Source organism: Acomys minous, assembly GCF_964271855.1.
Source record: "Acomys minous genome assembly, chromosome: 9".
Classification (NCBI taxonomy): Eukaryota; Metazoa; Chordata; class Mammalia; order Rodentia; family Muridae; genus Acomys; species Acomys minous.
Genome location: NC_140490.1, coordinates 100217900 through 100240397, shown reverse-complemented (window position 1 = coordinate 100240397; position 22498 = coordinate 100217900). Strand labels below are relative to the sequence as shown.

Genomic DNA, 22498 nt, shown 5'->3' with positions numbered 1-22498 from the left:
AGTTTCAATTTCTGTTTTCCTTTATGAAAACTGGCATCAATTACATTCACTCTACAGAGATTTGGAAATGACATGTAAGAATCAGAAAGAAACTCACAATGACTTTTAAGCATTCTGAGATACTATGCCTGTCTGTTTGCAGAGGTGAAATAACAGGTGGGATTCAAATTTACCTACGGTCAGGAGGGAAGCCAGCCTGGCACTGAAGAGAGGGTGGCGGTGAATCTGAAATAGCAGGCAGAGAAAGTTGGGACGAGCTCTCACTATGAGCCTGAAGGCTCATCCCAAACACTGGATATGCTCCTTGCTGTTAAAGCCAGGTTTAATTTTCTGTCTTATGATTTCTGACCTTAATAGACCTTGCAGCAGAAGCAGACTGCTTTTCCATACTTAGATATTGATGTCACCAACATTCCTAGTCATCAATTCTTCAAGCCCAGCAGCCCACTCCTGAGACTTGCTTAATTGCCTAATTTGGTAGCTGTAGCAAAATCCAACTCAAAAAAAGTTTTTTTTTAAAAGTCATTGTCTAACTAATAGAAACATCTAACTCTAATACATCAGTAAATGCAGAAATGTCTAGATTAGTGGCCTGATTATGGCACATAGTAGTTTTAAAACTGGCTTCATAGAGTAGGACTGGAAATTTGAATTCTCTATACTCATAAGGCAAAATATGCTTTGTGCATTATAAGCCTAATAATGAATGTAGATAATACACAGTATCATTCTTAAGCATAAATAAGTAGAGTAGGAGAAATGACAAAAATTTGAAGATAGAATCCATGACTCTCAGCTGTCTGTAAGTTTCAGCAATTCCAGAATTAAACATTTATATGACAGTCATTTTGAATGCAGTTTTTAATTTTTATTTTTTATTATAATAGTAGTGAAAATTTTACACAGCCCATATTGAATGTACGTATTCAAACGAGGCTTTACCAATAATGAAGGAGATTAATACATTGCTAGAGTTTGACATTTGACTTTGTGTCAAAAGAGTTAATTTAGCTCTATGAATTACAAAAGACTTTGTACTCGGTTCCTTTTAAGCTTTGCTAAATGGTTGACCCCCTACGGTTACATCAGACATTGACAGCTCTGTTTATCATCTACAGAAACCCTTTAAAATGATTCTGAATACTGCAGGCAAATTAATCTTATTGTAGGCAACTGTTCAATCCGCGTACTTGGCTGGATGCATAATAGGTCACATGGAAAAGACATCCACAATATGCTTGAATCTTAGAACCCGGCTTTTTTTTTTTAAGTAATGATATTGACAGATTGGGCTTTTTTTCCCATATTATAAAAACGAGGCTGTTTAGAAGTTTCCGAGTTGAAGGGCACCGCTCACGTAGACGCATCTGAAGGCAGTTGGCGGGAGCTCCCAGTACTGGACAGGGTTGCTAAAAAGACTCACACGAGAGTAAGAGGTCTTTTTAGTGTTGTATCCAGGTGGGCAGAAGTCATTCACCCCAACTGAGGAGATGTTGTTGTTGTGGAGGTACACAACCTGCAACAGGAAATCGTGCAGAATGGTTATTCCCCAGATGTGCGCTGAGGTTCTTGGCAAAAAATATATATATATATAATTTTGATCTGGACATTTTGGTATGAATACACTACAGCTCCTCAAGCCAAATTCTGTTTTCTTCCTCTTAGAAGTTGCCTTTCCTTGCTCTTTCTCTGTGAGACATTCTGGATGCTCAGGCTAGGAAGGTTACAACTCCCCTTGGCCTCAGCTTACTCACATACTCTCCTGTCTGCCTTATCATCCCATTCTGCCCTCTGATCTGAAAAGTGTATATACGTCCTTTGTCCTGTCCATGTCTACACCAGCAGCCCAACCTAAGCACCCAGGCTCTCTCCTTCAGTTACTGAAATTGCTGGCTGTTCTTCCTGGGTGGCTCAAGCTGTCCTCGAGCTTTCAATTCCCCTGTCCCAGCATCTCCAATGCTGGCACTACAAGTGACCACCAACCTGTTGCTCTGCTAATAGTTTACAAACCCTTCTCTAAGGATATTGAGCTTTAATTCATCAGAATATTTCATAACATACTTTTTGTGGTCATGCTTAATACAATGGTACTCTGTCTATAAATTTTCTTACTGTTACTAGACATCATATTCATTTAAAAACTAAAGAGACATTTAAAAAACAGGCAGGATGATGCACACCTCAAATCCTAACACTTAGGTGATAGGCTAAAAGACTCAGGAGTTTGAGGGAAGCCTAAGCTATATAATGAGATAACAACAACAAAAAAAGTAAGACTTTAGAAATAAGATTTTCAAGTGTTGATTTGCAATCTGTTACCTATAGGGAAATCCATAACTGTGAAACATTAAAGACTTCCTTTTTCATTTAACTGCTTAAAGGGACCATATATTGCTATACAGCATTAAAACAAGAACAAAGTTTGGTAATTCTTTTAGTATTCTTGAATTTTGAAAAATGTTGTGTTGTGATTACTATCCTCTGTTCTAGCAGAACTTACAAGAAAAGTGAGTAATATTCAGTAAGATTTGATCAGTCATGTTGAAAGTAACAGAAGAATATATCAAACAACAACACAAGCAGTGGACTGTGAAGAATCAGAAGTGGGTTCTATATTCTACCAGGTTAGTGTTTTCTAATACCAAAGCCAGACTAAAACTATAAGAGAATATTATAGTCAAATAAGCATAAATTTTAAAATATTGAATGAAATGTTAAGAAGCTGTATTTCACAGCATACAGAAGGACCACATACTATTTTCAAGCATGCTTTATCTCCAGGATTTAAAAACTTATAATGAATTAACTTAATAAATTTAAGAATGAAATACTAAAAAATTAGGGAGACAGAGCCTAGAATGATACTTTTCAAATAGGTGTCACTGTGAACATATTTTCTTAAATGGAGCAGACTTCAGAGCATCATGCCTAATGATCTTTGTCTACAACCCACAAAAGAAAGCAGATGACGTCATGACTCTTAGAGCAGAAATATATAAAGCAAATTTATATGAAGTGGCCTCAAGATGGACAGTTGTTTTCCACTGTGTTTCCTTCTGTAACGTTCCTAGCAAAGCAATCCTACCACTGCTATGCATGCTGACTTGATGAGAAAACCAGGAATAAAAAGAATAAAGGGGAAGACAAACAAACAAAAAAAAAAACATAACAAAAAACTAAGCATAATAAAAAACCTTACTAGTAAAAATTATAGCTGGCCTTTTCAAGTCTTCTAAGTCTCTTATTGAAAAAGCAAACAAACCAACAAATAAAAACAACAAAAACTCTTATCAATCCAGTACCACTGCCAAGCACCCACTGAAAATAATCTACAATTTAAAAAAACATATCAAGCTTTATGCTCACATTTATGTCAAGCACGTATTAAGCTCAGTTAACATCACGTTTGCTGTCAGCTGAACTTGGAGTTTTTCCCACAACTAACAGTGAAATGAGACTTCTGCTTGTTCACGTCTCTGACAACAGAACGGAAGATCCATTTGTCTTGAGTCACCAGCAACATGTAGGTATTATGTTATTTTACATATAAAATGTGACAAAATATTATCTCCCAGTCACAGTGATTGAACTTAACACCTACTTCAATGTGAAATGATTTTTTAAAAAGTGCAGTGGCACTTGAGAAGCAAAGACCTGTAGATTTCTGTGAGTTTGAGGCCAGCCTGGTCTACACAGTGAGTTCTAAGACCACCAAGGCTACATAGTGAGACCCATCTCAAACAAAGAACTAAAAAACTAACACACACACACACACACACACACACACACACACACTGAAAAGATAATGATGTTCATATACCCATTAAAAAGTATTGGGGTTTTGTTTGTTTTTGAGACAGAGTTTTCCTGTGCAGCCTTGGCTGTACTGGATTCACTTTATAGATCAAGCTGCCCTTGAACTCACTCAAAGATATCCGCCTGCCTCTGCCTCCCCAAGTGCTGGGATTATAGGTTTGCACCATGGAGCCTAGCTAAAGATCTTGTCTTTTTTTTTTTTTTTTAAGCTAGTAACTTGAGTATGTATTTTTGTTTTTGTTTCTCAAAGTAGCAATGGAAGTCTTTCGCTATATGTGATTGTTTTTCCCACTTCTTAGTAAGTGTGACTTTATTTGTAGAATCATAGACAGAAAGACTATAGCAGTGGACTACGAGACCCAGTGCTCCTATCTTTACCAAGCTCTGTAATTTAATAATTTGCATAAACTTAACTCAATACATTGCCTTTTCTCAGCTGTGAATCTGCTTTAGATAACAGCTCCTAGTTTATTCTGTCACTTATCAGGTTGTCGTTGCCTTATACACCAGGTGTTTCCTTGGTAGAGTGGTGTATGACCTCATACAAGCCTCATAAGAAATATATGTTGTAGCATTGAGTTTTATGAATACATTCAAGTTGTAGTTATTTTTAAAATTAATAAATTATATGTGTTCTCTATATGGTAAGAGTGTAGTGTGATAACGTTTAGAGTTCCTTTCTACGCAATAGCTTGAAATTTGCATCTTCCCAAACTCATGTTTTAAAACTTTCATCCCAATTATGTGGGCTTGCGGTATGGGCCTTTGGGAAGTAGTGAGTCTCAAATGGGACTACTTCCTTACAAGAAGGGGCTTTCTTTCTGCCGCGAGAGAATAAAGGGTGAGGGGACATCAGGAGCTGAATATCTGGGTGAAGCCCTCACCACATGCTAACCACGATGGCACTCCGATCTCAGGCCATGAGTGGGTTTCAAGCCCCCACATCATTGTAGAGAGCTATGACACTTAAAACTATCACTGAGCAGCACTCGGGAGGCAGAGGCAGGCGGATCGCTGTGAGTTCGAGGCCAGCCTGGTCTACAAAGTGAGTCCAGGACAGCCAAGGCTACACAGAGAGACCCTGTCTCGAAAAACCAAAAAACAAAACAAAACAAAAAAAACTATCACTGAGGAGAGCTCCCTTCCTCCTGGAATCATGCTAAGAGATTTCTTTCCAGATGGTTCTACCAAGGAGAAAGAGCATTGCATTACCTGGATGTACTTGTGCTCCGCCAGGCCAACAGGCACTTTGGTGAGTTTGTTGTTGTCCAGGTGGATTTCCCTCACGTGAGGAATGTTGGCTAGAGAGCCATTGTCCACTGCAGAGACGCTGTTGAAACTCAGCCCCAACCTACATATAGGATAACAGAAATTGGTGTGCCCAACAGTCAAGAATCCATTTCTTATAAGGCAGTAAGTAATTGAGCAATTGAGAACACATTCCTTGGTTTTGAATCAACTGTTCCTGTCACGAGTATTTTTTTCTTTTAAACTTACTGAGCCTAGGCAAAGCCTCTCTCTCTCTGTCTCTCTGTCTCTTTGTCTCTTCTGTCTGTCTGTCTGTCTGTCTCTCTCTCCCCCCTCTCTCTTTCTGTGTGTGTGTGTGCATGTGCCTGTGTGTGTGCACATGCATGTGCATACATGTTTGTGTGTGCAAGTATTGTGTGAAGGTCCATAAGCACATATATATGTGTGCATAGGTTCAGAGGCCAGCTATCTTAACACTAGACATCCTTCTTTGTAATTTTAGACCTTAGGTTTTGAGATAGCCTTTACTAAACCTGGAGCCCACCAATGTGTCAAAACTAGCCAGTCAGCAAGCTCCATGTGTCCTCCTGGCTCTTTCTGCCAGGGTAAGTGCTGCCATGGCCAGGTTTTTATATAGGGAATCTGAACTCAAGTACTCAGGATTGCACAGCAAATACTTTGCCAACAGTAACATCTCCATGACCCACGAAGCCTCTTCTTAACACGCTGTTCTTCTGATGCACCTTGGAAAAAATGTAAGGCAGTGCTATGACTTAACTACTTGTATGCCTCTCCTTTGAAATAGCAATTGTGTTGTAGTATATCTAGTCCTAGCAGAGAATCAATGTAGAATTTGACATATTCAACAAATAACCACAAATCGATTTTTACATATAGTAAACATGCAAATACATTTGGTAAATAACCAAAGAAACAATAGAAACCCTTCTAGTCACTTTGGAAATGAAGCAACTGCTCATTTATCATACACCTCTATTCATAGAAAACTAAAGGTAAAACATTCTAAAATATTAATAAGCCTTTCTTCTAGAACAATTAATAGAACTAGTGTGTTGTATTAGATAGAAGTTCCCCCAGTGACCCTTTAGTGGAACTCTGTTCAGGCCAGCGTGAGTTTTACTTCTACCCACTCAGACATCTGGCTCATTCTCTCTGTTATGTAAGTTTAATTCGCTTGAGGTCTTGGTTCATATTTTTTAAGTTAAAAGCACAATTCTGTGATATTAATGAGATTCCAAGCCAGAAGTAGTTGGTTTGGAGGCACGATAGACCATTAACCATTCTAGGGATAAAATCACTCAAGGCAAAAAAAAAAAAAAAATTAACCCATAGAACAGATACCAGAAAGAGGCCACAGAATAACGAAAGAGATCAAACATCTGCACACAGGGGGAGAGTGTTTATAGAGTATCTTTTCATGGAAAGGAATGGTCTAAGGATTACAAAGTGGTTTTCCTAGCCTTCAGGCAGGTCAGAGGCTTGAGCCCACTAGAATATAAGTAAAGACAACACCCATCCCGCCACCCCGTGTTTGGTCCTGCCATTATTTTGAAATAATGGTTAAAATGTACACATTGGTGGGCATAAATAGAAGCACTTATTATCTCAACTACTGATAGTTAATTTGCCATCTTGGCTGAGGACATTTAGATTTCTCACTTTGTCTTAGATGTTCATCTATTATTCATGGCCTTCACTTTCGTATTTCAGAATTGTGTCCCCTGTATCTTGTAACACTCCAAGTCCCTGTTATCAATTTGGCACTGGAATATTTATTAGACAATAGAATTACTAACAAGTATTAATTGTTATTTTGTGCATGCATTTATTTATTATACATATTTTATTATAATTTATTTCTATTACATCTTGATTGTTATCACCTGGCATTTCTCATAGATAAAGAAATGTACTTTGTGTATTCATTTATGTACCATGTTGCCTTGGCATAATGCTATAGCAGATAAAATCTCTGTAAGAATATTCAGCTATAATCTTATCAAGGACAGAGTATGTTTTGAAGATTACTAAAGCTCATCAGCTTTTTTTCCTTATGAATCAAGTTTTAAATGCAGGAGAATTGAAACCAAGTTAGGAAATAGAAACCTGGTGATGTACAGTTAGGCAAGACCACACTTTTTTTTCTGAAACTGCAGTGAATTTACAATGATATTTTCTTTTAAGCTCTTCAGAGAAGATGGGTTAGAAAATTTTGTTGCAGTTATTCTGAAAGTAATATTTCAACATTTTTGTAGATGCCTTTTGAATACATTCTTAAATTTGGTCAACCTGTTGTACATTTTATCAGGTTTCTCTTTGATAACACTGAACTAGAATATATTAAATGGACATTTAAAACCTGTTTTAACTGAACACCTTTACAAAAATTAAAAACAACAAATATTCACAAAATATATAAAACATGTGACCAATCTTGTTGTCTACAGTAATTATAATAGTTCATTGACTTGTCAAGAAATCATCAGGTAGGCTAGAGTTTTACTTACAAAACAATAATAAAGAGTGATAGTTTTAAAAATTGATAGAGCATTGTGTTTCTAAAAATTAATAACACACTCATCATCTTTCGATAGAAAGTAATGCTGACTTTGGGATGTCAAGGACACCACAAGAAGACCTACAGAGTAAATTAACCTTGGTCCTTGGGGGCTCACAGAGACTGACCCACCAAGCAGAGATCATACATGGACTGGACCTTGTGTGGGTACCACAACAATGGGAGCAAGGGCTGTTCTCTGACTCTGTGGCCTGCCTTTGGAGAACTTTCCCCTCGTTGGGATGCCTTGTCTGGCATCAGTAGGAGAGGATGTGCTTAGTGCTGCTGTGACTTGAGGTGTCAGGGTGGGTTGGTACTCCTTAGGGGGCCTCCCCATTCTCTGAAAAGGAGAGGTGGAAGTGGAGGAAGGGGGCATGAGGGTGAGACATTTCTTACTTAGCCAAATTAGTCAGTCCTTTCAGGCTGGAAGCATCGACTTTGGTGATCTTGTTGCCATCCAGATGAAGTTCAGTGAGAGAAAGAGGGAGACCTGGGCCACGCAAAGAAGATGCTGAGTTAGCCATCAAACATTATAACGACAGAACGTATTTCAATGGGGACATATACTGTTAACTTCTAAAACTCACTTCAAGTAGTTTTGATCATCATCTTTCCCTTCTTTCTTTTTATAAGAACAATACATACTTTAAAGGGATGTGCTACTTTACTGCTTTCTCTTTAGAAAAGCACTGATAAGATGAAGACCTGTTTTGCATCACATGACAGAGTTTTTGCACTGGCAACTGTAGAACTGAAGACAGACAACGAACTCCATGGCTTTCCCCACCATGTATCAGTGAGCTCACGTGAATGTTATCACATAAAAAAAAATTCAGGTCGTGAAAAGACGAAGTGAGGAGGTAGACACTGGAACTCTAGCACAAAAATTTTGTATCAGTGTATCACTTAAATCTGTCATAAATGTAAGCAAATATTTCATTACAAGAATTATTCATAGCAAGAGCTCAGTGTCTTACCCTGGTGCTGGCCCTTAGATCTGACTGCTCTGTGATAGAATTTGACACCTCTGCACCATGGCTGTGAAGCAATAGCTAGAACTTATCTTGGACCTATTAAATCCAGACTGTTCCATGGCAGGAGGGTTTTGCAGAGTCCTATAATCCTGCCATTTGTAGAGCTCCTGGGTATATAAGTTAAGATCCAATGGACCCACTAAACTCTCAGCAGTACTTCCTGAATGGCTGTGAATTCCAAAGATTTAGTAAATAGTAAACTACTTGAATTTATTTTCATTTCTTCTTGCCTTCTAAAGGACCGTGTGTTTACATGGCTGTTAATAATGCAATGTTTGATCTTAAAGAGTCACAAAGGAAATAGTGAATTGATACCCATAGATCTAGTACCCAGTTGAAGCAAATCTTATTTATTTATTTATTTATTTACTTATGTCTATAAAGACACAGAACTGGGAAATAACAGATTGCATTACTACAAAAATTGCATTACACCCAACAAATTATGTTAATGATTTTACTTACTGAAATAATTTTTCTGTGTTTGTTTTTAAATTGTTATTTTTTTCATGGAAGTATGCTTTGAATATCTGTTATCATGAAAATATAAATAATAAATAAACAAATACTTAACTTCTAATTGCCCTGTCTCTATTATGTACTGAGCATTGACCATGTCACTTTTCTCAATTACATTAATCTTTTTCAATGTGCAAAATTATAAAAATCAATTCCCCCTTTTTTTGGTAAGGAAACAGAGACTCAAAGCCATGAATTTGTAAATTTTAAACAGAAAGTGTACTATGCTCCCATCTAGTCTCTCTGACAGAGGAAATTAAATAATAATTGAATTTTGTTCACAAATAAGTATTAGGAAATCACAGCTACTTTCATTATAAGATATTTTAGCCACTGGCTTCTTCTAGACACATATAATAGAAATTTAAAAGCCCTCCTGTAGGGCACATTTAATAAAGCAAATTCAAGATACATTTGTCCTTCTCTAGCTCACTGAGGTTTTGCTGTTAATTTTTTTTTTTTAAGCAGTGTTGCTAGAAAGCCAGTAAACAACTCCTCTCTTACTGGCTCCTCTCTTCCTGGATCCTAAACGCCTCTCTTTTGCTTCCCAAATGTCAGAGCCTGGAAGAAGCTTGACTGTGGAGGAAAAGGCTGCACTACTGCAGAAAAGTGAGTTTAAGTGGTCCTCATCATCTCTTCCCATAGTGACATTTGGCCAAAGAGTCTGTCCTCTAGTGACATGTTTTTTTTTTTCTTTACCTTTCCATTTTGGAGACAAAATAAATGAAGAGCAACATGGTACAGGTTTTAGACCTACACAGTGCAGGCCTTCCTCCCATCTAGTAATCCTCCCAGCAACGCTAGAATATACCTGACAGTAACACTTCCATTTGCAGTGAACTAAACTCATAGATGTGAGCATTTGTCTAAAGTCAAAGGATAACTACATGCCTATGTTGCAGCCACTACTTAAGTGCTCTAACTCAAAACTACAATATTATCATCTCTATTCTATGTTGACTTTGCACTTTTACGAGTTATTGGAGAAAATATTACCAGGCTCCTGGTGATGTTCAGCCACAAGGGTCCCAGCTTACGAAGGACAGGCTCACAAATTAGAAAGGTACATATATGCATCATAAAGAGGACTTAAGTCAAATAGTTGACGCTGTGAATGCTGATGTCTCCCATCGAAAGCTCAGCTCTGTCAGTTCTCATTTCTAAGACCCCCTTATTTACCTCAACTTTCTAAACCCAGATTTTCTTACAAAACCAGGACAGTACTGCTGTATAGAGACACTCAAATCCATAAGCTGTGTTTGGCACAGTATCTAGCACTTGCGGGTGCTTAGTCAATTGTACTTGTAAGTTTCCAGTGATTAAGAGGAAGTCAATAAAAACAATCCGGAAGTGGCGATCATTTGTTCACAGGATAGAGAGAACGATAAAAATAAAAGAAAACAAACACTGCGTGATGAAGTTTATCACCAAGAGATATTTTAGGGGATGCATTAGGAGATACTGTAAGGCCAAAGTCAAAATTTGTGACTAATGCAAATCATGTGACAGCAGCAAGTGATGGGAAATTTTCAACTGTTTCACTTCCCACAACTTTAAGATGTTATGGATGCATTAGGTATAGTTCACAGTATACATACATAGTATGTAACATATATGGATACACACTTCTCAGTGTGTAGGTGTACATACATGTATACATGCATTTCCTCTCAGTATCTGAAGAACTGGTGCAGAACCTGTGTATATGCCAAAATGTGTTGATATTCAACTCTATTGTATAAATAATGTTTGTGTAAAACCTATGAACATGTGCCCTTATTTTCTAAATTATCTTTATATTGATTATAATTTCTAATACAATTTAAATGCCATGTAAATAATTTTTACATACTCCTGTTTCAGGAATAGTGGCAAGAATAGTCTGCACACATTTAATACACATATAAAGTCTTTTAAGTATTTTTGATCCATAGTTAGTTGAATATTTGTGCATATATACAAATATATATGAACATATATATATATTAAATTCCCCTTTACTTTATATAAAAATATCATTTGTTACATGCAAAAATTAGAAATTCAAAATATATATACCTTTTAAGTTATGAATAAATATATATTTATCTAGCTAACAATGTTACTCATTAATCTATCATTTAGCATATACCTATGGATGGATGAATGTACCTATTTATCCCCTTGGACCCAAAAGCATCCTCTGGATAAGAAGACTATGCCTTAGGCAGGGATTGTAAGAAAGCTTTTTCTGGCCTAATTACATTTAATAGTTAATTTTGCAGAAGCATAGCAACAACAGCAGTGGCAACAGTGTTTCTTGAGGATGAGAATTAGCATCTGGAATTCAGTTCCAGGGCAAGGCACCTGTGTTAAGGAGCCCAGGGATGAGGGACAGGTGGTAAATATGGGGGGACTTTTGTGAAACTGGACTTTGAGGTGGGAGGAAAGTGAAATTCAAGGCACTTCTTTAGGTGTTTCGTCGTCTTTGCTGGCTAACCGAGACAGGCTTACCTGTGGCCCCAGAGGCAGCTTAGGCACTGATGACAATGATCAGCCTTAAATGTCCTGGCTCTACTTGACATAGGAACAGTGCCTTCTACTCACTGATAGGCAGTGATAGAAGGCGATATTAGTTCTCTGTCTATACCCCATATGTTCTGCTACTTAATTTTAAGACCATAACCCTAAGAACTGGAGGATCCTTGAGCCAATTAATAACAACTTGAACCCAAGCTTCTGAAGCCTACATTCTTGATGATCAACGAGATTAAGTAAGCAGACGGATTTACTGAGGAATGGAAAGTTTTACAGTGAGAAGAATTTCCTATAGAATTGGTAAATCAAAGTAAAAAATGTGGCTCAATTTCATAGATACTGTCAGGTATAAGAGGTTTTTTTTCTTCCTTATTTGTTTTTTTATCAAAATACTAATGCACTTTCACTAACTGTATTTTTTCTTTAGGAAATCATCAGTGCAGAATACAAGTTTACTGTCTTTTGCATCTGAGAAAGGAGTTTAGTGGGAGTCTATCTGTGTCTACATGTCAGCTGGGCTCCACAGAAACACTCCTGGGAACCGAGAATCCACTGGAGATAAGGTTTTGCCACATGTGTCCCAATGTAAAGCTCTGCGATTTTTTTTTTTTGTAAAGAAGTGTTGATGTTTGATTTCTCAAAACATTTGGGAGAAGTCCCTGTCACCTTGAGGAATAGCAGTTATGTTGGTGTCTGCGATGCGAAGGTACGAGAGCCTCTTCATGCTCTGGAAGGCTCCATTTTCAATCCCTGAGCTTTTCAAAGGGTTGGTGCCCAGTTCTACAGAGACAAGAAGGACACGGTTAGAGGACATTGTAGGATGCCTGTCTGCTGCAGTGAGGAGTCTAGGGGAAAAATGATAAACCTAATAGCTTCTTGACTGGGAAACACATAAAGAAAGAAAGGCTACGCTCTCCAGAAAAACATCAAAATAAAATGAAACTTTGTCCTACTGAAACAAAGCCCGATGTAATAGGACAGGCGACAGGCCCGTAACCATAAGACTCATGAACTTCTGGCAGAAAGTTCACCATTCAAGGGCAGATTGATCTATACAATGAAACCCTCTATCAATTAGTTAATTAATCAAAAACAATAAAAAAATAAATATTTATGAAAGTTAATAGGCCATGTCGCTACTTATAAGTCTTCCCGAAATACTAAGCATGTGTTAATAAATAATACTTTATGTTGTATATTTCCTAAGCAATTTTTAAAAGTGGCTAAATTATTTAAATGTATCATTTTGCAAGCCAATTGTAGATTTATGTTTAATAGGCGCACACACACACACACACACACACACACACACACACACACACACACTCACACCAGAATCTTATTTTAGAAAGGAATTAACCTACGGATGGTCACAACACAGTAAAAACTCTTCTACAGAAAGGTTTCCCAAGTCTCTCTGATTAAGCAGTGTTCATCCTACATCCTGCTCATGTGATCAGGGTTGGTCAGACTTCCCTTTACAGTTTTAGATCAGCGAGGTCAAAGAAGAAATAGTCAGACACAAGTGCTTTGTCCCCTTTCTTCTGGCCCTGAGACTGGTGTTCACATAGCCTAAGGCACACAGAAGCTCATCCCCTTCCCGCAGTTAAGGCTTATTTGAAACCTGTGCATGTCCCCTGGGGCCTGACCCTCAGGCTACAGTTAAATCTGTACCTATGACAATCAAGTGGTTCAGGCCATTGAACACGGTTTTCCGCACTTTGCTGATATCATTCTCGTGAGCACGAAGCTCCTGGAGCGTTTTGGGCATTTTGTCGGGCAGTTCCTTCAAATGGTTCTTAGACAGGTAGAGCCTCTCCAATTTCACAAGAGGGGCGAACACCCCGGAGTTGATCTTGCTGATCTTGTTGTTGACAAGGATCAAGGTCTGTAGAAATTGAACAAAACGATACCCGAAATTTGAAAACCTCCACATAGATACATATAACTTGTATGTAGTCAACTTATTCATTTCATAAAAGTAGCAGAGAAATTTGAAAAGATCAAAAGACATTGGGAAAAATATAGAAGCACACTCCTCTCATGTGGGTATGTTATACACATGTTAATTTTTTATATAAATGATACTAAAGAAATTACTAAAGACAACAGATTCCTGGAAGTGCCACAGACCTCATCTCCCCATCAGCCTTTCTCCCTATGGGCCTAATGTCTCCTTTGTCTTGGGTTTGCTTTTTTCCTGCTGTGCCCTGTGTAGAAGGGGCCTATCAGATCTAGGAGGAAATCTGGCTTGACTTTCAAGATCAGTGGTTCTTAACTTTTCTAGTCTTGTGACCTTTTGACACAGTTCCTCCTGTTGTGGTGAACCCCCCCACCCAACTACAAAATCATTTTTGTTGCCACTTTATAGCTGTAATTTCCCCACTGTTATGAATCATAATGTAAATATATGGTATACATGATATCCGATATGTGACCCCCGTGGTAGGGTCGTTCAACCTCCAAAGAGGTCTTCATCCACAGGATGAGAACTGCTGTTTAGAGTGGCAAATATGGTAAGGGATAAGCCCATAATCTGACAAGGGTCCCACTTATAGGACAGGTATAGCCAATTGAAGCTGAGTTAAGGAAAGTTGGGGCACTGTTGAGCTATTCGGAGCATCTGCCATGTGACAAAAAAAAGCATTGGGGCTCTTTTGAGACACTGGGAGTTTATGGAACCATTTCTTTCTTTCTTTTTTTTCCTTTTTTTATTAATTTATTCTTGTTACATCTCAATGGTTATCCCATCCCTTGTATCCTCCCATTCTTCCCCTCCCCTCCCATTTTCCCCTTATTCCCCTCCCCTATGATTGTTCCTGAGGGGGATTACCTCCCCCTGTATATGCTCATAGGGTATCAAGTCTCTTCTTGGTAAGTGGAGAGTGGGATATGACTTTCTCACATACTCTGGTGCCTCACCTTTGACCATGTCCCCTGGAGGGGGAGACCTGGTGGCACTCAGGGGAAGGATAGCAGGGAACCATTTCAAATAGAGACAATGGTGCTGAGGTCTGTAATGATTTATGTAATGCTGAAAATATTAAGGCTTTCCTAATTTGGTACCCCTACAGAGAATTGAAGCTGGATAATATTTTATAAACTTGGGGTGATATTTTTGGAGCTCCTGAGGAAAAAACATTGGCCATTTCAGTTTTGCTTTTCTATTTTAAACTCCTTGTGCACCAATAATAATAATTGGCATGGTTTTTTTTATATAAATATGTGTACAATTATGTTTAGGGCCATGTTGGACTAGATAAGAGCAATCACTTCTCTGTGCCTTTGTCTTTTAACCTAAAATCCAAATTTTAAATTATTTAAAGAAAAGGAAAGTTGATATATTTAAAAGGCCTGTCTTGAAGTGTTAGTTTTAAATTTATCGTTAAACTGGCTCAAGTCTGGTGCTTTTGGATGTTAATTATTGAAACTGGCTGAGAAAAAAACCTGATTATAAAATTTAGGAATGGTAATGTAAACATAGCTAGGTATATGTTTTTATTAAGCGCTTATCAAAAAAAAGCTAGACTGCTTTTGCTAGACAAACAGAATGTAAAAAAGATTAGTTTTAAAATTGACCTGTATTTAAAAAAATAAAGTCAATTTACAGTAAACTTATAGCAAACACCTTCATAAATGGAAAGAAATGCAAAGCATTTTCACTAAAATCAGGAATAGAACAGCAATATCCACTCTTTCCATACCTATTAAACATAGGACTTGAAGTCTTAGCTAGAATAATAACAGAGTAGAAGATCAAGGAGATACACATCGGAAGGGGAGTAGCTTTATTTGCAGATGAAAGTTTTTATGCATAAAAGACAATAATAAAAAAAGAAAGTTCTAATGCTGATAAACACTTTTAGCAAAGTAACAGGATACAAAATCAACACACACATACACACTACACACATACACACACACACACACACACACACACACACACACACACACACATACACATACAAAACCAACATATATGATAACTCAAACCAAGCAAATGAAACTTTAAAAACCTATAGGACATTCAAAAGAAATGGGAGAAGATATCAGAAATGGAATGATCCCCCGTGCTTATGAATTGGTAAAACTAATGCTGTGAAAATGGCCACCCCACCCAAAGCAATCTGCAAAATCAAAGCAATTTTCTCCTCATACAATTCAAACACCATTATCCCCTGAAAGTGTAAAAAAAAAAAATCTTTAACTTCATATGAAGCTAAGTGGGGAAAAATCTTGTCAATTATACAACAAACAGTGCATTAATAATAAAAATATACAAAGAACTAAAAAAAATGAACATGAAGAAAGAAAATAACCCAATTAAGGATGTGATATGCAGCTGTGCATGGTGGCACATGCCTTTAATTCCAGCAATTAGGAGGCAGAGACAGGCAGATCTCTAAGTTTGAGGTCAGCCTGGTCTACAGAGTGAGTTCCAGGACAGCAGAGCTACCCAGTCTTGAAAAAACAAACAACAACAACAACAAAAAAAATGGGGTATATGACCAAAGAGTTCTCAAAAGCTGAAATACAAATAGCAGAGAACAACTTAAAGAAATGCACAACATTCTGATCAATCAGGAAAATGCAAATTAAATCTTGAGGTTTCACTTACCCCAGACAGAATGGCCAAGCTCAATAAAACAAATAACAGCGCATGCTGGGTAAGATTTGGGGAAAAGGGGAAACTTATTACTTGTTGGTGAGAATGCAAACTACTAAAGCCACTGTGGAAAGTGCCATTATCGTTCCTCAAAAAACTGACACTAGATCTACCACAAGATCTCGATATACCACCTTTAGGCTGGTAGCTATCCAAAGGACTTTACATCTTCCCACAGAAATACTTGCTCATAGGTGTTTGCTGCTGCTCTGTAATAGCCAGCCAGAGACTGGAAAAAGCCAAGCAGCCAATCAACTGATGAATGGATAATGAAAATATGGGGCACATTTACACAATGGAATATTATTCAGCTGTTAAGAAGAATCAAATTGTTTGCAGGTAAATGAATTGGATGTAGCTAGAAATAATCATCCTGTCTGGGGTAACACAGACCCCAAAAGAAATACATTACATGTTTTCTCTTATATAGGTATTAACTTTATACTTTAGACATGTGTCTTTCAATTAAAATAGCCTCAGAATAACTTTTGGGTACTTAGTAAGGGACAAAGAGGCAGGAGGGAATCTTTCATGAAGGGGAAATAGGATTATGAAGAGATAAAGGGGAAATTAGAAGGCAAAGATTAAATAGGGAGAAGAATGGGAGAGTAGGTAAAGGAGGGAACACAGGAAAGGAAAACTAACACTAAAGACTTTTTAACAGCTGTATGGAAACCTACTACAGTAGAAGCCCCCCCCCCAAATATATACAACTATGAAAAGAATTTAAATCGAGTCACCATATAATAGGGGATATTATGCCCCAACTAGACAACTTATGTTACTAAGTAAAACTCTCTGTGTCAGGAATAGGTTACATCTTGTCAAATAATTGGCCAAAGGTGTCTCATAGGTGCCCCACTCCCACCAAACATCAAAGGGCATTGTCAAGGTCATTGGTCATCCTCCACAATGGTGTGGCCCTATTCCTGAAAACACCACTTACTTATGTCATCAAAGTTGGAGAAATTGAACTGGATCCGAACTAGAAGCTTCCCCTCTACTGACTAGCATGCTATTGGAGGAGAAATATAATCATCATTGTCACCAGCTACAAATCCTGAGACCTCCAGCAAGGACCTGCCTATAAGAAATATTGGTGCAAAAGACACACATAAAATATGAGAGTAGCCAATCACTTTTTAACTGTATTTTAGGCCTACTCTGTGAGATGGAATCCACAACTGACACTACTAACTTGCTCAAGAGCATGAGGCTAACTAAGTCTTGAGCCCAGGACAAAGCTTACTGCTATTATTTGCTAAAATGTCAATCAAGTGACTCCTAATGACATATTGCTACACTCATAGACAAGAGCATTCCTCAACCTCAACCTAATTGAGGAAGCTTCTTTTTGCAGTAGATGGTAATTAACAGAGACCAACCAATGGATCGTGTGTAGAGAGTGAGAGATTTTGGAGCATTCAACCCTAATTGAGATATGTTTATCAACTACACTCTTCCCCAAGACTCAACAATCTATGTGGAAAAGGAAAGAAAAATTGAAAGACCCAAAGGAGGCAGATCCCAAGAAAAAACAGTGTATTCTATACACAACAGGACTCACACACAAATGAATTCATAGAGCCTGAGACAGTGCTCACAAGTCTTGCACAGATTCAAACCAGGCAAAATAGCGGCACTGAAAAAATGGAGTAAAGAAAACATCCCACCCCTACCTAAGAAGCTATTTGCTATTTTATACTGCCTTGGAAGGGGGAAATAGGTGTTCTCCAATGGAGGGTCACCAGATATATGAATTATACTACAGACCAGGCCCCAGGCCCCGGAGTAGAGGGCCACCACAGAAAGGATTCCCTGTTTTGTTTTATTTTGGTACTTTTTGTGTTTTTTTTTCTGTTTATGTATTTTTATATGTGATTGTTTTTGTTTTGAGGCACAGAGCCACCCAGCATCATGTTGGAGAGAGGAGGAGGGAGAGAGAGAGAAAGTGAGAGAGAAGAGAAAGACAGAGAGACAGAGACAGACAGACAGAGAGGCAGAAAGAGGGAGAAAATGAAGTTACATGGGGAAGATCTGGGACTAGTCGTTGGAGGGTTTAAAACATAATCAAAATATATAAATTTTAATTGAAATTTATTTTCTAAAGGAAAAAAGAATCAGTGAACGATTGAGCCAGAAGAACACAGAAGAAGGCAAACTGCAGCATTTGCAGAGACTCAAGATTGCAGAACCTTCATTTAGGATGAAACAGAAAACCTTAACTGCCAGCCATAGAGTGCAGTAACGAAGTCTTCACATTGCTAAATGTATGAAATCCAGTCCAAAAAAAATCAGTTTTACTTTGTTGAATATTGAAATATGACTTCTAATATTGTATATATTCTTCTCAAAAGTCTTTTAGGTAGGACTTCCAGTGTCCCAGGCGTTGTTCTGAGAGTCTAATTGGAGTCTCTCCTGCTCCTGACCTTCTATGCACAAGTTCTAGCTCTAATGCGCTGTGGAACTATGAAAAAGCAGCCAATCTCTTTCTGCCTGTGTTTCCTTATCCATAGAGAAGGAAGACTGAAAGGGCAGCAGTCAGGAGTGCTAAAGCAAGGCCTCCTAGGCTTGAAAGCTACAGCTGGAGTACCATGAGTGCTAAACAGGATTTACTAGTATTCAGTTGCTGGTGATTTTTGTTGATTTTTATTTTAAAATCCACTCCTTACTATGTTTATTAAGTTGTAGTTCAAAACAAGCATATCAAATGCCGCTCTATTATTATATAAAAGTTATGTATGTATAGAGATGTACATATATACAGATGTATATTTATGTATATATATACATAAATGTATATATGGTCTATAAGACTCCGTAATAAATAACCCATATAATGTAAATGAAGAAAGCAATTGGGGAATAAAAGACTTCCCCCTCCCTTAAACCTTTTTTATTTTAATCTTTACTAAGCTTTTCTTTCTTTCCTTCCATTGTAGTTTTCCCAACCAAGATTACAATGTCTGTTTGCATAATAACAAGGAAGGAAAATAGGGAATGAAAGACTGAGAGAGAAATAGCTGTTTGCATCCCCTGCCTGATCACAGGTTCTAATAAGGCTTCCCCTGCTTCCGCTGACCCCTGTGAAGCAGGCAGGGGCCGAGGCCTGCGGAGGAGATGCCTCCCAGAAAGCCTCCCAGAAAGGAGTGTACGGGAAGAAAAAGACTCCTGTCGTCTACAGTGGATTTGAAACGAGCCTTGCAGAAACGGGATGTCTTCCTATAAAGAACTGTTAAAATTGTTCACGCTGTACTTGTGTGTCTAAAAAGTTTTGACCATTGTAAGGGAACTTTCCTCCCTCCAAAAGGTGGCATTGAAATAAAAATTTATGCAAAAGCAAGTTCATATTTTAAGGTGTATCAGTTGACTTAAATGATACCCATTATTGTCACTTTTTTATTAATTTATTCATATTACATCTCAATTGTCATCCCATCCCATATATCCTCCCCTCCCCCCCCCCCACACCTTGCTTTCACCCTAATCTCCTCCCCTATGTCTGTGACTGAGGGGGACCTCCTCCCCATCTATATGATCATAGGGTATCAAAGTCTTTTCTTGATAGCTTGTTATCCTTCCTCTGTGAAACTGTTTTAGCAGTGACTTAGACCGTCACTGACAAATCTGGCTGGTTTGGTCATAGACTCTTCATGAAGCCTTAACATGCAAGCAGTGAGCTGTGGAGTGAGACCCAGATACACCGTATCAAGAGAAGAGCTGCAAAGCGGTACCCCAAAGGCCCAAGGCCTCCAGCTTGGGTCCTTTCCTCAGTCATGAAAACCTGTTGCTTGCACTCAGTCTACTGGTCATTTTATTGTCAGCTGTTCATTTTCTCCTGCCTTGACCTGTTTCTTACACAGTGAGCTCTCTTTTCTCTTTGCCTTTCTACACTCCACTAATCCTTTAAGATGCTTTTGTCACATTTGTCTCAAAACACTGCCAGTTAATTGTGTATATACCTGGCATCCAATTCTTTTCTTAACAAGCACAAACTGACCTCACCATTTCTCTCTCTCTCTCTCTCTCTCTCTCTCTCTCTCTCTCTCTCTCTCTCTCACACACACACACACACACACACACACACACACACACACACATACACATCTTATCTGTTTGATACAGAAGTTTTTAAATTGTTGCATCCTAGAATCTTATCTTTAATTCTTTCAGCTAACACATTAGTTAGCATCATCAATATAGAATGTATAGTTTGAGAAAATATTTGATTTCTTATACAAATTTAGCATACTGTCTCATGAATATTTATTGCTACAGTCATCTTGGCTGTCAAATAATTCACTACTAAATCTTATCTTGACTAATTTATAGAGATAATGTTCTCAGACCAGCTTATTCTATTTTGCATTTCAATATTGCTTTTATTATCTACAATTCCTATTCTAATTTGTAGCAGCACTGTATATTTGCATTGTATCATATATTGCCTGTTTAATCATGCATTTCCTCAGTTATTTCAACAATGAGTATAATAAATAAATAAATGTGAATTAAATGCTCCAGGCCTCAGAATTATATTACTATGACATTCACCAATAAAAATAAAATGTCTGTGTACTATTATCAGCACAGCTGGGGCCATATCACTAGAAGTTCCACTTTCTGGAAATTCTCTTTAAATTAGATTTTAGTATGAAGTGAAAAATGTAGTGTCCTGACATGTCTCCCTACTAGAAAATTCTGTTGTCTCTTTGTTAACAGAAGTAATTGTAGTGACTCTTCTTCATTGTGACTCTTAAATAAGATATATCACCTGTCACTCAATGTAGACATAGATATCACTTTGTGTCAAGGACATAAGACACTCAGATCTTTTCTCCCCACGACTGTCCTGTAGGGGGAGGGGGGATGTGGGAGATGCTTTTTGAGAGAGAGTTTCTCTGTGTAGCCTTGGCTGGCTTTGCTTTGTGGACCAGGCTGACCTTGGACTCACAGAGATCTGCTTGCCTCTGCCTCTCCTAGTGCTGGGATGACAGGAGTGAGCCACCATGCCTGGCTTCTCTGAGTGTTCTTTAAGGCCATCTTGATATGCTTCCTCGAGTATCATACCTAGTGCTTCCAGAGTGGTCCTGCAGTGGTGTAACGACACTGAGATTTTCATAGTGTAATAGACTTTAGACACTGATGCCTGGCCTCCCTATTTTAAATGTTCACTAAATTTTTTTTTAAGGAATCATACTTAAAAGACTGATAAGTTTCACAGTGCTTCCAATGTTTTCTGTAGACAGACTTTTCAAAGGCTTGCCTCAGAAAGCTTGACACTATTTGGGTTGGTCATGCCACACTTCCCATTACAATGTCACTCTTTGCAGTTTTGGGTACTGCCTTATGGCTGAGGAAAGGCCTCAGCCTAGGCCTTTCCAACCCTCTAAGAAGACTCAGCAATATAGACAATTGTGAGGAGTCAGGAGGGAGACCTTGGTGTGCTGTGCCCCATGGTCTCTTGCCTCCATCTTCCGTCACATTTTAATTCTTCACAGTGCCTGTTTTCCAGCTGCTTTATGGACAGAGCCTTTATGAACTTTGCTCATAACATCCCTTTGAAAATACCTTCGATTTTCTGATGCACTCTTGATATTAATATTGAGTAGAGATAACTAAAAGCACACAATAGGCACATGCACATTATACACATACATACAATCTAAAGTACAAAGATATATATATATATAAAATTACATTTACTAAACAACATTTGGATGATTTTCTTTATTCTATTGGTACCAAGACATTACCAAAGGTCATTCACACCTCTTTAGCGAATAAATCACAAAAACCATAAAGGAAACAAAAGCATAAACTTTCACTAGAATTAAGATGAATGCCTTATTTTTTTTTCTGCAATTGAAATGCCATCAACTGTGGCAAAACATAGATTTACTCATGAAAACACTGATAAACATTAAAGTATAAAGATTTTTTAATAAACAGTGAAGACATGTGGATTATACATAGAAATATTGGTGATTTTTTCTTTTTTAGTGGCTATTCAATATATTGCCTTCATTACTTGTCATCAACAGGAAGAGAATCTGATAAACACACGTGTGTGCTATTTTATTACCACAGCTAGTTTTGATCTTATCACAGGTTTCTTTT

At 37.8% G+C, this 22498-nt stretch overlaps 1 protein-coding gene across 2 annotated transcripts in view; it reads right to left on the bottom strand.

The window, feature by feature from the left end:
- Positions 1-858: 858 nt before the first annotated feature.
- DCN (decorin) overlaps positions 859-22498 on the bottom strand; it is a 36974-nt gene continuing 15334 nt past the window's right edge. For both annotated transcript variants that reach the window (XM_084797260.1, XM_084797261.1), the window contains exons 4-8: positions 13387-13600; positions 12379-12492; positions 8039-8132; positions 5029-5167; positions 859-1516 (exon numbers count right to left, since the gene is read on the bottom strand). In XM_084797260.1, coding sequence (XP_084653386.1) covers positions 1325-1516; positions 5029-5167; positions 8039-8132; positions 12379-12492; positions 13387-13600 — 753 coding nt within the window. In that variant the 3' untranslated portion in view covers positions 859-1324. The remainder of the gene's footprint in view (positions 1517-5028; positions 5168-8038; positions 8133-12378; positions 12493-13386; positions 13601-22498) is intronic.